The 13,630-nt window shown below is 46.3% G+C and overlaps 1 protein-coding gene across 1 annotated transcript in view; it reads left to right on the forward strand.

The window, feature by feature from the left end:
* The window catches only part of ATP2C2 (ATPase secretory pathway Ca2+ transporting 2), a 37,705-nt gene extending 24,570 nt beyond the window's left edge, over positions 1 to 13,135 (forward strand). The window contains exons 16-27 of the mRNA XM_035117919.3: positions 1,079 to 1,180; positions 2,326 to 2,482; positions 3,697 to 3,867; positions 4,683 to 4,780; positions 4,886 to 4,936; positions 6,469 to 6,635; positions 7,564 to 7,632; positions 8,053 to 8,169; positions 8,778 to 8,925; positions 10,069 to 10,164; positions 11,350 to 11,491; positions 12,672 to 13,135. Coding sequence (XP_034973810.1) covers positions 1,079 to 1,180; positions 2,326 to 2,482; positions 3,697 to 3,867; positions 4,683 to 4,780; positions 4,886 to 4,936; positions 6,469 to 6,635; positions 7,564 to 7,632; positions 8,053 to 8,169; positions 8,778 to 8,925; positions 10,069 to 10,164; positions 11,350 to 11,491; positions 12,672 to 12,796 — 1,443 coding nt within the window. The 3' untranslated portion in view covers positions 12,797 to 13,135. The remainder of the gene's footprint in view (positions 1 to 1,078; positions 1,181 to 2,325; positions 2,483 to 3,696; positions 3,868 to 4,682; positions 4,781 to 4,885; positions 4,937 to 6,468; positions 6,636 to 7,563; positions 7,633 to 8,052; positions 8,170 to 8,777; positions 8,926 to 10,068; positions 10,165 to 11,349; positions 11,492 to 12,671) is intronic.
* Positions 13,136 to 13,630: the final 495 nt, after the last annotated feature.

A 13,630-nucleotide genomic window follows, 5' to 3' on the forward strand; every position in this document is an offset into this window, starting at 1 on the left:
GGTATTCTTAGGGAAGCTGGAGGAGGATTCCTTTGTTAAGTGGAGGAGTGAGTGATAGCCTGGGATGGTTGGATGTTGGCAGCGGCGTAGCTAGCTGCTAGGGTTCCCGGGGTGGCGTGCATGCCCTGCACCTGGAGGTGGGGCAAGCTGCCCATTGGTTGGGATGAGCTGGGGCAGGATGCGCTGTGCAAAGCCTCGCTGCCGCCTCCCCCTCAGCTGTAGGGGGCTGTGGGGGAGGTGGCAGGAAGATGCAAACCCAAGACTGCTGTTTTGGGCAGCGCAGAGCCTGCAGGTGCCCAAACCACTGTGTCACTTCCAGGACAGACACCTGACTTGGGTGCCGGCCCCGCGGTGTGGCGCCCAGTGCTCCTTGCCTTCCCTAGCTACACCTCTGGGTGGTGGTTCAATCAATGGGTTAGGAAAAGGTCTCTTAAAAGCTGGGTGTCCCTCTAGAGCAGGCATCCCCAAACTGCAGCCCTCCAGATGTTTTGGCCTACAACTCCCATGATCCCTAGCTAACAGGACCAGTGGTCAGGGATGATGGGAATTGTAGTCCAAAACATCTGGAGGACCGAAGTTTGGGGATGCCTGCTCTAGAGTGTTTTGAAGGAAACACATGGGGAGGATACCTCCGTCCCATGGGGGAGGATGCTCCAAGCCTCTCTATTTGGCCCTTGGCTCAGTCAGCCAACCAGATGTGTATGGGAAGCCTGCAGGCAGGGACTGAGCACAACAGCAGCTTTCTCCACTTACAACTCCCAGAACCTGGGGTTGATGCAACTGTATTTAAATATTGCCTGAGTCACACTTCAAAAACACCAGAACTTAGAAGCCCAAGATGCTGCCTTAAACCAAGTAAAACCATTGCACCCATCTAGCTCAGTATTGTCTGCACTGACTGGCAGCAGCTCTTCAGGGTTTCAACAAACATTTCGTTGTTAACACTCAGCATATGAAAACCTGTCAGATTTCAAATTGAATGGTAGCCATTCCTTTTGAACTCTATAAATCATGTATGTATAGAATTATTAAGTGCTAAAGCCCTGCTCCTCTCTCTCCACGCCCCCCCCCTTTTTAGATGGAACTGAGTGATATAAAAGACATCTATATAAGGAAGAAGGAGATCCCATTTAGCTCAGAGCAGAAATGGATGGCAGTCAAATGTGCTCTAAAAAACCAGGTAAAAAGCAATCAACTTGTTTTTTGTTATCTGTGATTATTTAATTTTTTAAAAAAGAATAAGGATACGCCACTGGAATCAAGTTGCGATCAGTCAGTAAACATTACATTTTTATCCTACTCTCTCTTTCCCTCATTCACTCACCACAGTATTACTCTCACAAGAAGCCTGTGAAGGTGCTTGGACTCAGAGAAATTGGAATACCTGTCCCAAGATTACCCTATGAACGTCATAAGGCTGAGAGTGGATTTGAATCTAGGTCTCTCTTCCATCCATGTCCAGCATTCTAATCACACATGGTGTGGTATTGATGGTTGGAAATCATCAACCTGTCTGTTTTTGTGTGTGTTATGTCACTCTGAAAAGCTCCATAAACATTTTTGCAATAGGTGCAATAGACCAGATTCACACCAGGCATTTAAAGCACTATGGTACAAGGAATTTTGGGAGTTGTAGCTCATTAAGGGTGTTGAGAGCTGTTAAAATACCCCTCACAAAGCTAAGATTGCCAGAGTTCCTTGTTAAGAGGGATTGATTGTTAAACCACTCGGCAGATTGTAGCTCTGAAAGGGGAATATGTAGATCTAGAAAATGATAAAGGTAAAGGTAAAGGGACCCCTGACCATTAGGTCCAGTCATGACTGACTCTGGCCAATAACGCTCATCTCGCGTTATTGGCCAAGGGAGCCGGTGTACAGCTTCCAGATCATGTGGCCAGCATGACAGAGCAGCGAACCAGAGCAGTACATGGAAACGCTGTTTACCTTCCCACCGGAGTGGTACCTATTTATCTACTTGCACTTTGACGTTCTTTTGAACTGCTTGGTTGGCAGGAGCTGGGACCGAGCAACGGGAGCTCACCCCATCGCGGGGATTCAAACCACCGACCTTCTGATCGGCAAGCCTTAGGCTCTGTGGTTTAACCCACAGCGCCACCCGCGTCCCATAGAAAATGGTAGAACTAGGCAAAACACAACACACAGAGATTTGTTGTGATGAGTTCCAGAAAGATATCTCTCTCTCTCTCTTTCTCTGCCCCAACCTGAAGGTGCTGAGGACTGAACTCAGGACTTTCTGCATGCAAAGAAGATGCTCTACCACTAAGCTATGTCCCTTCCCCAATTGTTCTTTTCCTTGTTTCATAGGGGCAAGAAGAAGTCTACTTTATGAAGGGGGCCTTTGAAGAAGTGATGCAGCATTGCACCATGTATAACAGTGGCGGCATCTCCCTCCCAATGACACCGCAGCAGAAGTCCGTCTATGTCCAGGAAGAGAAGCACATGGGATCACTTGGCCTGAGGGGTCAGTTCATGGCTGTACCTCATCCCACCCCTATACTTGCTTGAGTCTTGTGTGGGTTGACAAGCTGGGCATCCGAACTGCATCCCTTCCAGCTTGTTATTCCACACACACAAACACCAGGCACCTGAATGCTGAAGGACAGAGGAAGCCACCTTATGCCATGTCAGACCCTTGGTCCCTCTCTGGCTCAGAACAGTTGACACTGACCAGCGGTGCTTCTTCAAGAGCCATCAGTATCATCCTTACATTCTTCTGGGTCTCAAGGCAGATCACAAAAATTAAATACAGATAAAACACACATAGCTAAGAACATGTAAAAGGTCATGGTTAAAAAGTAATTGAACAATGTATGGGATTTAAACAATGTGGGTGGAACCATACCATTAGGAGCTATTTCCTTAAAAGCAGTCAGTTCCCCAAAGCCTGCCAGAATAAAACAGTCTTCACCTGTCGACAGTAGCAGAACAAGGAGGGACCCAGCTGAGCTTCTTTAGGAAGGGCATTCCAAGCCTGAGACCAGCCACTGAAAGGCCCTCTCCCATGTTCCCATCAAACATGCCTGTGAGGGTGGCAAGACTGAGAGAAGGGCCTCAGAGTCCAGGCAGGTCTGTATGGGAGAATTCGGTCCGTCCTTCAGATAGTCTGGACCTAAGCCACATGGGACATTTGCAGCCCCACACAGAGATGCCAGAGGTTGGACCATTTCCCCCTGAGCCACAGCACAACCACATTGCCACCTGGAGCCTGTACCGCTACACTATGCCTTCCTATCTTATGCTGTGGTGTAGCTTCTGCCCATTCCAGAAACACCTAAGAACCAAGCACTTCTTGACTTGGTATATTTTCATGCTTGTGTTCTTTTAGCTTAGGAGTAGCCAACCTGATGCCTTCCAGATATTGTTGGCCTGCATGCTCATCATCCATGGCCATTGACCATTTTGGCTGAGGCTGGCGCATGTTGTAGTCCAACCACATCTGGAGCTTTCTTATACAGAGTCAGACCATTGGTCCATCTAGCTCAGTATCATCTTCTACACAGACTGGCACTGTCCGTCCAGGGCTTCAGGCATGGACTCTAAGCCCTACCTGGGGATGTTGGGGAGAGAATCTTGGACCTTCTGCAGATGCTCTACCACTGAGCTATGCCCCTTTCCCTTTCTGAGTGGCAGTGTGAAATAACCTGGTCTGTGGTCGCTTTCTCTGCTCCTTCCTAGTGCTTGCCCTGGCTTCCGGTCCGGAACTGGGCAGGCTGACATTTTTAGGTCTTGTGGGAATCATCGACCCGCCAAGGCATGGAGTGAAGGAAGCTGTTCGAGCCCTCATTGAGTCGGGTGTTTCGGTGAAAATGATAACCGGAGATGCCTTGGAAACAGCCCTCGCCATTGGTGAGCAAGATAAACCGTGCCACTTTCTTGCAACATTTTGGGCTTTGGGCTTTAGAGGAAGGACAAGTAAAGGAGGGAGACATGAAAGAGGTGTATGAAATTATGCATGTAGGAGAGAGAGCAGCTAGTGGGGAGTTGGTTGTTTTCTTTTGCCCTCTCTTATAATACCAGAACTCAGGGCCATTCAATGAAGCCAAAGGCAAAAGGAAGGCCTTCTCTACACGGCATGTAGTTAAATGATCGAAATTGGCCACCAACTGAGATGGCTTTAAAAGAGAATTTGGACAAATTCATGGAGGATAACACTACCAGTGCCAGGTAGCTTCAGTGGCTATGTTCTTCCTCAACTGTCAGAGGCAATGTGCTTCTAAATACCAGTTGCTGGTGAGCTCAAGTGGTGTGGATGCTGCTAGACTCAGGTCCTGTTTGCAGACTTCAAAAGGCATCTTGTAATCCACGGGTGCTGGACTCAATGGGCCATTGACCCAGCAGGGCTTTTCTTATGTTCTGCTTACACTGAAACACAATTCATTGTATCGCGCTGAACATCACAGCTGATTCTCTCTACTGTCCACTTCCCTTCTTGCTGTACACTTTTTTTGTATCTCAGATATCTGCCTCAGCTCCCACGAGGCTGGATTTGCCTTTGGCTGTTCAAGATGCTCCAGGGGCAATGCTAGGTGACAACTTGGTGACCTAGAAATAGACTTTGGTGGAATGTTTCTGTCACAGTTACCAGAAATCCCTTGTCAAATGCCATATCTGCCTCAATTGGGATGGTCAGCCACATCCTTTCCCTTCCCTTTCCTTCACAGGACGAAATATCGGCCTCTGCAATGGGAAAATGAAAGCTATGTCTGGGGAGGAGCTGGAGAACACCACAGAATCAGCACTATCATCAACCGTCAAAAATGTAATGGCGCTTTGAAGGGGTTCCAGAACGCATGGTGTGTGCTCATTCTTAAAACCCCAGCCATCTCACATAGATCTGCTTTCTCTCTCTCTCCTCATCATCCAGGTTTCCATCTTCTTCCGAACAAGTCCAAAACACAAACTTAAAATCATAAAGGTATCTGCTGACCCCAAACAAGCCACAAGTCTGTCCCTTTACCGGAGAAGCTAGTTCTGATTTCTGCACCATGGTGGTCACTACTTTGCTTCTGATTTGCCCACTTCTGTTCAAATTACATTTTCCTTCTATAGCTTCTCTTTTCCTGCAACTCGTTCTGGGAATCATTTTCTGCTGGTTCTTTGCCATAGATGAGGGAGTCGGGGAATCAATTTCTATAAAGGAGAAGTGAAGCAGCAATTGCAAATCAAGGTGTATCTTCCTTGCCTTTCAGTGTTCAGAACTACAGTGGTACCTTTGGTTAAGAACTTAATTCGTTCTGGAGGTCCGTTCTTAACTGAAACTGTTCTTAACCTGAAGCACCACTTTAGCTAATGGGGCCTCCCGCTGCCACCGCGCCACCGAAGCACGATTTCTGTTCTCATCCTGAAGCAAAGTTCTTAACCCGAGGTACCATTTCTGGGTTAGCGGAGTCTGTAACCTGAAGCATCTGTAACCTGAAGTGTAACCCAAGGTACCACTGTACATATTCTAGCAATAACCACCCCAAAATACAGCTGGAAAAGTCCAGTTGGTTTAGGCCAGGCTTCCCCCAATCCAGTGCCCTCTGGATGCTTTGGACTACAATTCCCATCATCCCTGACAATGGCCATACTGGCTGGAGCTAAGGGGAAATGTAGCCCAGTAACACCTGAAGAACAACTGGCTGGGGAAAGGCTGCACTAGGCAGTGAATTACACCATTATTATTTATTAAACTTATTAGCTGCTTTTAAAAAAAAACAATAAATTGCCAGTGGAAATGCATTTAATGTTTCCTGAAACTATCTGTGCATTTCCCCCTACTCTTCCACATCCCTTTGTCTCACGAAGGGGAGAAATGAGTCCTGCCTCTCTCCCTGTTTTGGTGGTTGCTGCTCCTGTTGGTTGACATCAGTACAATTGTCTAGCCAAGCACAGTCACTTCCCGCTTGCTGTGATTTTCGACAGTTGGGTGATTTGCTGATTTGTCATTTTGGCCATGTATTGTAAAGATCATGAAAGTGGTAATCAAGTGTAGGCATGTCTTCATTTAAGTGAGCCTCTGTAAGTATCCTGATTTGCTGGCCTGGGACTATTACAGGCAGCATAAAATAATAAAAAAATGTCTGCCCTGATTGGCTGGTCTGGAATTTTTCCTAGCAACATTCAACACTTCTTCATATGATTGGTTGGGTTTGATCACATTTGCATGAAGATGCATCCTTAAATTAAAACTGATTGCATGAGCAAAATAATACCTAATAAAAGCTTGTTTCTTAACCAATCTTCATTTATCCTTTCAGCTAGAATTGTTAATTCCCACTGCTGCTGAAAGACCAAATTCTAAATGGCTAATATCTCCAGATTGTCTTCCTGTGTACTGCATTTTGTTTTTAATTTACTTTTTTTTTCTTTATTGAAAGTTAGAAAAATACTGTGTTTGACATTTTATATTCTGGAGAGGCCAAGATGGATACATGCTGAATTTTGTATCCATTTGCCACTTCACAGGCTTTGCAACAGACTGGCGCCATCGTGGGGATGACGGGAGATGGAGTGAATGATGCAGTAGCTCTGAAATCTGCTGATATTGGGGTTGCAATGGGGCAGGCGGGCACAGATGTCAGCAAGGAGGCGGCCAACATGATCCTTGTCGATGACGACTTCTCAACCATCATGTAGGTGGCTCTTAAGAGGCACACCACCGGACATCCCGGCGTCTCTGATCTTGCTCTGCCTTCTACATTCGTTTCAACAGGGGAAGCTGATTTACTCATTCACTATATCTATGAGACACCTCATAAAATAAGTTCTCTAGAAGAAGAGCACAAAACATGAGCGACAGCATTCAAACCTGAAAACAGAACCAGCATGATAAAACATGACATACAGCACAGAGCACAAACATCCTGGACCTGCTATTGTTGTCATTTGGCTGGATGGAGGGGCTGGGTGGGGGCAAGATGAGGGCTAAGCGCACATGCTGGTAGGACCCCTAGAGTGACCATCAATATCAAAAGCATGATTGGTGGTCCAAAGAGTGAGAGTCTTTTCTGTGGCTGCTCCCCTATTGTGGGTTTCTTTCTCAAGAGAAGTTCTAGTTACAGGTAGGTAGCCGTGTTGGTCTGAGTCGAAGCAAAATAAAAAAATTCCTTCAGTAGCACCTTAAAGACCAACTAAGTTTTTATTTTGGTATGAGCTTTCGTGTGCATGCACACTTCATCAGATACACTGAAACAGAATCAACCAGGGGTGGGGGTGGGGAATGGGTGATGGGCTGATAGGAGAGGTGAACCTGTTGATGGCTGATAATGACTGCTGATTACTGCAATTGGTCCTGCGGGGGGAGGGAGCAGTCCGTTGAAAACCCAAATTGCTGTTTGTTCCAATTCAGTGTTAAAGAGCGGGTTTTCCTGGGGAAAGCAGCAAGGAGAAAAAATTGCTCAGACATAGAGCTTGAAACCATGGACCTCTGGCTGTGCCTAGAAACAAAGTGTAGATGAGCCCTTTCAGCAGCACTGCCAGTTCCTGGTTCCCCCAAAATCCAGAGTTTGGTTGTCTCATGAATGGATATCTATTTACACACTATTTCTTTCCCCCCAACAGGAGTGCAATCGAGGAAGGGAAGGGCATCTTTTACAATATTAAGAATTTTGTTCGGTTTCAGCTCAGCACGTAAGTCGTTCTTGACTTAAACCCAGGGGTGGATGAGGGGGGATGCAGTGGGTGTGGACTGCCCTGGATGTCATCACTGAGGGGGGTAGCAAAATGCCAGGCAGCACTCACTGTGGGGCTTGTAGCACGCCCAAGCCACACGTCCCTCCTGGGAGAGACGCGGTGGCTTGGGTGCCCACAGGCTCCACGCTGCCCCGAACGGTCCACCCACCGCCTCCCCCTCAGCTGTAGGGCGGCTAAGTGAGAGGAGGCAGGCAGACTCCTTGGAGGCCCCGCAGAGTGTCCTGCCCCTATGGGCGGTGCCCCAGGTGCCCAAGTGGCTTCCTCCGCTGCTGCTTAAACCACATAAGAATCAACCACCATTGGGGCCACACAATATCCATGAAGACTTAACTCACTCACTCTTTGTGTTCATGGCAGGAGTATCTCAGCACTGAGTTTGATCGCTCTGTCAACAGTCTTCAATTTGCCGAACCCACTCAATGCTATGCAAATCCTGTGGATCAATATCATAATGGATGGGCCCCCAGCCCAAAGGTGAGGACACAGGAAGATTGGCGGTGGGGGGGGCAGGATTCACACTGGAAGCCATCGCAATTCTCTTCTAAAATCCTTAAGGTTCTTGGGAGGGCACCCAACAGCAGATTTACCTCTCCGACAGCTCTGACATCAGGAGGAGGAGATCCAACATCGGAGACTCCGTCTCTGATGGCACTGGCTTCTCTGATGCCCTGGAACAAGAAACCTTGAAGGTCTAATGATAGGGCCAAAATTTGGTGTGGGTGTGTTAGAAAGTAGCTAGGTTCCAATCAGGAAAAGGATGCTGGAGATCAGGTAATGTTGTTAGACCAGAGACAAACCGTTTGGACGAGTGATTGGACTTGGTGGGTAAGGATTGGCTTTTGGGATTCAGCTTGCTATCTGGGCTGACAGTGCTGTAGCCCAACTGGTGTCCTTGAGTCACAGAACTCAGAGATTCCAGAGGAAACAGAATGGTCAGTACAGGCCATTCACTGGATACTTTACATTGTGGTTTCCTTGTGCAAGTTGCCTATTTCTTCCCAGAAAAATAAAATAGCTAATGAACCTGTGCTAATAAAACAATGGCTTAGTTTTTTGTGGTTTTTTCTGGGCCTGGCAAACAGTTTGGGTGTTGAACCGGTGGACAAAGATGCCATCAAGCAACCTCCAAGGAGCATCACTGATACGATTCTCAGCAGGTCTCTGATTCTGAAGATCTTCCTGTCAGCCACCATTATAATCAGTGGGACCATGTTTGTCTTTTGGAAAGAGGTGAGACAGAGGGTGTGGCCCTTGCATCTGTGCTTCAAACAAGCAGTAACTAAGGGCAAATTAACACCATACATTTAAAGCACCATGGTAGCACTTTCAACAGTCACAGCTCCCCCCCCCCCAATTCTGGGAGCTGAATTTGTTTAAGGTGTTGAGAGTTGTTAGGAGTCTCTCTATTCCCCTCCCAGGGCTAACAGGGCTCCCTTTGTTAGAGGGACTGTTAACCCACTTTGGGAATGAATCTCTTTGTAGAGTACTATTGATTTTAATCATCTTTTGAAAGTGTTGAAATACCTTTTTTTAAAGTGTTTTTAATTGATAATTTTAGCATGCGGCTTTAGTGTAAGCCACTTTATTACAAATAAGCGGCGCATAAATTTTGTTATAACAAAATAAGCATTCTTAAAAGTTGCCACTAGTAGAAAAGGTTTTCACCACCTTTTAAAGAAGGTAAGACAACAGGAGTTTGACCAAAGTGCGGGAGGCAGTGGAAGACAGGAGTGCCTGGCGTGCTCTGGTCCATGGGGTCACGAAGAGTCGGACACGACTAAACGACTAAACAACAAGAAGAAGACAAGGTTATAAAGGGTTACTAGGCATGATGGCTGCAGTCCCTCCAATATCAGTGGCAGTGATTCCTCCAAATACCAGTTGCTGGGAATCACAGGTGGGTGGAGTGCAGTTGTGCTCACATCATGCTTTGGGGCATCCCTTAGCTATCTGGCTGGCCACTGTGAGAACAGGATGCTAAACTAGATGGGTTTTTCTTCTGTTATAGATATCTCTTCCAATCATGTCTCTCACCCTTGTAAGGCAACAGCACACACTGCAAATCAAAGTCATAAGGTTGCAGTAGAAATGGGCTACAGAACACTCCTCCTCTTCTTTTTTCGCCTGGCTTCTAACTATTTCCCTGTAGCCCATCAATCATCGCATATAGATTTAAGGCTCCTTGGCACTGCAGGGCCTTCTAATCTTCCCTCTAAAAAAGAAGAAAGGCCAGCTTTCAAGGTGACTGTGACTTTACAAACAAGGGCTCATTGTGAGATGGGAGGGCTGACTTTGCACATTCTCCAAACATCCACACTCCCTCCCTCGTCTCTCTTACGATTGAGTTTTCTCACTTGCGTGTTTTTTTTTCAGATCCCGGAAAGTGGCATAACGCCACGGACCACAACAATGACTTTCACTTGCTTTGTGTTCTTTGACCTCTTCAACGCCCTGACATGTCGTTCCCAGGTGAGAGAGCTGTTGGTTGCTAAGCCCAAAGAGGGGTGTGTGTGTCAGCAAAAGAAGATGCCCTATTATTTATGCTTAAAGTGTTAGTAAAGGGAACTCCCCCTCTCAACCAAAGGGACAGACAACATCTTTTTTAAAATATAATGATTTTTATTTGATTTTAAAGGATATAAACTTATAACAAAATCAATTAAAAATCCGCATAATGAGATTACTCTGAATCTCATGACTCCCTTCCATCCTCCTAATGTCAATATTTACATCTGCATATCAGTCCATTATCAACATTTTTTTATCCATCTAAATTGTCCATAGTCTTTGCTACCTTACAAGTGAGATTAAAATCCTGCTAATGTTTTCATCTGCTTACAATGGTCTCCTAAATAAATAATAAATTCCCCCCATTCTTTTTTTAAAGTTATTGTCTTCTTTCATTCCTGAGCTTTCCAGTTAATTTTGCCATTTCAGCATAGTCCATCAGCTTGGTTTGCCATTCTTCCCTGGTTGGGGGCGGGGGGTGGGATACAGACAACATCTTAAATGGGTGGTACTAATTTCATATCGATGACAAAGAGGCTTGTAGAACCTTAATGACTAACCAATTTATTAATTATTGATTATTAATGACTAACCAATTTATTACAGCTGGGATGGGGAAACCTTGCATGGACTACATCCACTTTATTTTTCATGCAACTGATGAAGTATAATTACCATACATCAAAGGTTAATCGAGCTAGCAGAATCGGCTTATAAAGACCAGGATGTCTGTGTTATCAATACAACTGTTGTTGTTTTGTCAATGGACCTCCTGCAATTGACCCCAAAGTGGCCATACTGAAGCAAAGGAAATTCACAGGGATGTAAAACTGCAATGTAAAACCAGCAAATTACAATTAATCAACATCTACCTATCAACATTGGATTGAATTGGGGCAATGCATGTTCTCCATATTTAAGGAGAGACTGGATGGCCATCTGTCAGGGATATTGTAGTTACATCCCAATTTGCACTTGGACAGAAGATTAGGCTAGTTGACCTCCAAGATCTCTTCCAAACTCTATGATTCTATCATATGAGTTTGCCCAAAAGCTGCTTTGAGAATAACAGGCTAGATTCATGAAGGAGAGACCTGTAAAGTTGGATCTATTTCCCAATTAACTTTTCTGTTTTTCCTCCTCCAGACAAAACTGATACTAGAAATTGGTCTTTTCCGAAACCGCATGTTCCTGTATTCTGTCTTGGGGTCTATTTTGGGTCAAATGGCTGTTATTTACATCCCTCCACTACAGAAGATCTTCCAGACTGAGAATTTAGGAGCACTAGGTAAGTCTGATGGCTGAAGCTCTGAAAGAGGATTGGGATTTTTCTTCCAAAAGATGATTTAAGACAAGTGCATAGCTCTGGCCGACAATTATTCCATCTTTTTCAGGAGCTTGGAAGGTTGGCCCAATAGCAGTGGGAATATATGGGTCTTGTTAGGGGGCAGTTGCAGGGGGCGGTTTGAGGGGGCACAAGTGAAGCTGTACTTGCAAAGGAACCACCAGTAGCAGACTCTAAGGCAGGCATCCCCAAACTTGGGCCCTCCAGATGTTTTGGACTACAATTCCCACCACTGGTCCTGTTAGCTAGGCCAAAACATCTGGAGGGCTGCAGTTTGGGGATGCCTGCTCTAAGGCTTTACCTGTTTCACACCTGACCACATATGATGGCATGATGATGAACAGAATCCTCCCCCCTCTGAGACTTGGGAAACCAAATTATCCCCACCCCTCCAAACTCCCAGAACCACCTAGTTTCTTCTGAATGCAAGCCCAATTGATCCCTAATTACACACCCACCACAAAAATAAACATTAGAGGGAGCACTCATACCCCCCCCTTGTGCAGGGTTGAAATGCCCTCCATATTATCGGACTGCAACTCCCATCATTTCTGACCATTGGCAGTGCTGGCTGGGGCTGATGGGAGTTGGAGTCCATAACAGCTGCATTGGCTATAGTCAAACCCTTCCCCCCCCCCAAGGGAATTGTACCTCAGGAGAAGTAATACGAGCCTCTTAAAAATCCTCAGCACCTTAATAAATGACAGCTCCCAGAATTCCTTTGGGGGGAAAGCCATGACTGTTTAAATCAGGGGTCGGCAGCCTAAGGCCCATGGACCCCCGCTACCCACTTGGGGACCCCCACTCGCTCAGTTGACTCCCATGCACCTAAACCAGCGCAGAGCAAAGCAGGGACTGCCTTCCGCAATGCTGGCCAGCTTCCCATTGGCTGCAGGTAACTCCTGCAGCCAATGGGAAGCTGCGCATGCCTCCTCCGCGCATGCGTGTGCACGCACACACACACACACACTTTGGCCTACCGCGGTGTCTGCGGGACCGTGAACCGGCCAAAGCCACAAAAACTTTGCCGACCCCTGGTTTAAATGTACAGTGTGAATGTGGCCCTTGCCTGTATATCAGCAAGAGATTGAATCTTTTCCCTTCCCTTTTCTATCCCCGATAGACTTGCTGTTCCTCACGGCCCTGGCTTCCTCGGTTTTCTTCCTCTCTGAACTGATCAAAGTGTGCGAGAGATATTGCTGCGCCCCATCAAAGACGGACAGCAACATCCAACTAGAAGCTGTGTGACCAAAATAACTCAGACTTCCCTTGTTGTGGAATGTGTTGGAATGGAACTGTGATCCAGGACAATTCACAGGGGACAAGTGGATCTTTTTATACACCTCTCAAAATTCCCAACCATCTCTACATCCCAGCCCTGTCACCCACTGATCAGATTTCTTCCATGTCACCATCCAGTCCATTGTTATAGTTTTGAAAGGCGGCTTGTGTTGCTCCCAGCTATCTCTCAGCTTACAAGAGTGTCTTCTGCAGGGCCAGAGAATGGAGCAGAACCACAGCACCATCTTTATTTATTTAAGTTGCAATTAATTCTTTTGTTAATAAAATGTGCCTTCTAGGGGCTAATATGGCGTAGTCGTTGAGAGCGTTGGACTAGGATCGAAAGCTGGGGGGGGGGGGCGTGCAGGGAGACACAGGTTCAAATTCCCATTGAGGTCGCCGAGCAACTTTCGGCCAATTACCATGTCCAGCCCAGCCTACCTCACAGGGTTGTTGTGAGGATCAAATGAGGTGGGGGCCTAGAGGACCTATGTTTGCAATACTGAGCTCCTTGGAGGGAGAGGGAGAGGAAGAAGAAAGAGAAATAATATCAGGTAAATCTTGTTGAGATGGAAGGCTTCAGTCACACCAGGGTTCGGGTTTTTTCTCCAATCTCACGGCTACGGAAGAAGGTTCCATCACAGGAATCAGTTTGGAAGATACCTTGGGAGATTATGTAGTGCAACGCTGCATTGACATGGCAGTTTATTCCATTTCCCTGACGATTCCCTGACTGTAAATTTCTGCATTATATCTGAGCTTTCGAATGATATAAAAGCCACTTCCAGGAAACTAATGGAA

Source organism: Zootoca vivipara, chromosome 6 (genome assembly GCF_965207765.1).
Source record: "Zootoca vivipara chromosome 6, rZooViv2.hap1.1, whole genome shotgun sequence".
Lineage (NCBI taxonomy): Eukaryota > Metazoa > Chordata > Lepidosauria > Squamata > Lacertidae > Zootoca > Zootoca vivipara.